This window comes from Rhagoletis pomonella, unplaced genomic scaffold (genome assembly GCF_013731165.1).
Source record: "Rhagoletis pomonella isolate Grant_MI unplaced genomic scaffold, Rhpom_1.0 Rhpom_scaffold_00009, whole genome shotgun sequence".
Taxonomy (NCBI): domain Eukaryota; kingdom Metazoa; phylum Arthropoda; class Insecta; order Diptera; family Tephritidae; genus Rhagoletis; species Rhagoletis pomonella.
In genome coordinates this window covers 23,703,128-23,704,362 of record NW_023458563.1, presented here as the reverse complement: position 1 = coordinate 23,704,362, position 1,235 = coordinate 23,703,128, and the positions used below count along the sequence as shown (strand labels likewise).

General features: G+C 37.5%; 1 protein-coding gene across 1 annotated transcript in view; it reads left to right on the top strand.

Annotated features, from left to right (window-relative positions):
- The window catches only part of LOC118745447, a 9,810-nt gene extending 8,963 nt beyond the window's left edge, over nucleotides 1-847 (top strand). Inside the window, exon 3 of the mRNA XM_036478899.1 lies at nucleotides 830-847. Within this exon, the coding sequence (XP_036334792.1) occupies nucleotides 830-847 (18 nt within the window). The remainder of the gene's footprint in view (nucleotides 1-829) is intronic.
- The last annotated feature ends 388 nt before the right edge of the window (nucleotides 848-1,235 follow it).

Below are 1,235 nucleotides of genomic sequence, written 5' to 3'. Positions count from 1 at the left end.
GCTCGGCCAAACACTAACATATGTGTAAGCGCCAATCTATTATTATTTTGAAGGAGTGGATGAAAATAAATTAACAAATGTATTGTGTATTCCTTTTGCCTGGGTTATAATGAACGGGGCGGAACGTAACAATTCGTAAGGATCTATTGATTTTAGATCTCCCATACGTTACGTTTCGCCCAGACCATTATAACCATTCGCATTGATTTCACATACAATAAATAGTTAAGTGACTGTTCACTCCGTCCTGTTACTACCATTATATCCCAGGTAGTTATGTTCATTTCTTTAAAAAAATACTTGCGAACGAATGTTTTAATCACTTAGCAGGTAGCCTCGTAGTTATTGGTAAAATCTTCGCTTGAATGCGGGTTTTCTAGCAGCAGTATGAGTTTTTACCTACTCAAACATGTATTTTATGTATAAAGGATACGTGAACCATTTAAAATATTCTCAGTATTTATGTATAATTCACTTAAAATCTGCAGAGTGTATAAGCGGAATGAAAAACTGTGTCAACGAGAAAAATTTCGTGTACGTTTTTAAAGTAGTGACGTGTTTTTAAAAATTTTAAATTTTGGAAATTGGCCATAAACAATAAAAACATCACAGGCCTGAAAACACCCAACTGCCGAGAAAGCTCCAGGACAATCTTACCACAACTTCTGAGCCAACAAGATAACGGAAGACCCCCATTCGGCAAATCATCGAACAAATAGTTGGAAGCAGAGGTGCAACGAGCGGAGAAACTCTTCATAAGGAAAAATATTTTTAGCTATTTAAGCAATTTAATTTACGTAAGTTTTTATATCTTTTATACTCAACACAGATAAAGTATAATGCCTAGATTAAGACAAAAATCTATGTTATTAAGACGCATCCAAAATAGAAGGCAGATGCAATCTTTTCGGGAAGATAATATACATAGATCAAATGAACAATCCCGAAACACAGCAAATCGGTCTAGACGTCGGTTAGATCCGGAAGTTCGCTCTTCTGAGCAAAGTTTAAATACACTTCAACGCAGATATCGTCGAGAAAGCTCTCAAGTTCTGTCAGAAGAGCAACAGAGAAATACCCGAGAGCATATATCTCGACGCGAGAAATCTCAATATCGCGCTATTGAGCAAAGTAGAGATACTCACCAACGTAGGTCTCGCCGGGAAAATCCCCGAATTCGCTCAGCCTAGCAAGACAGAAATACCCGAGAGCATATCTCTCGACGCGAGAACCCT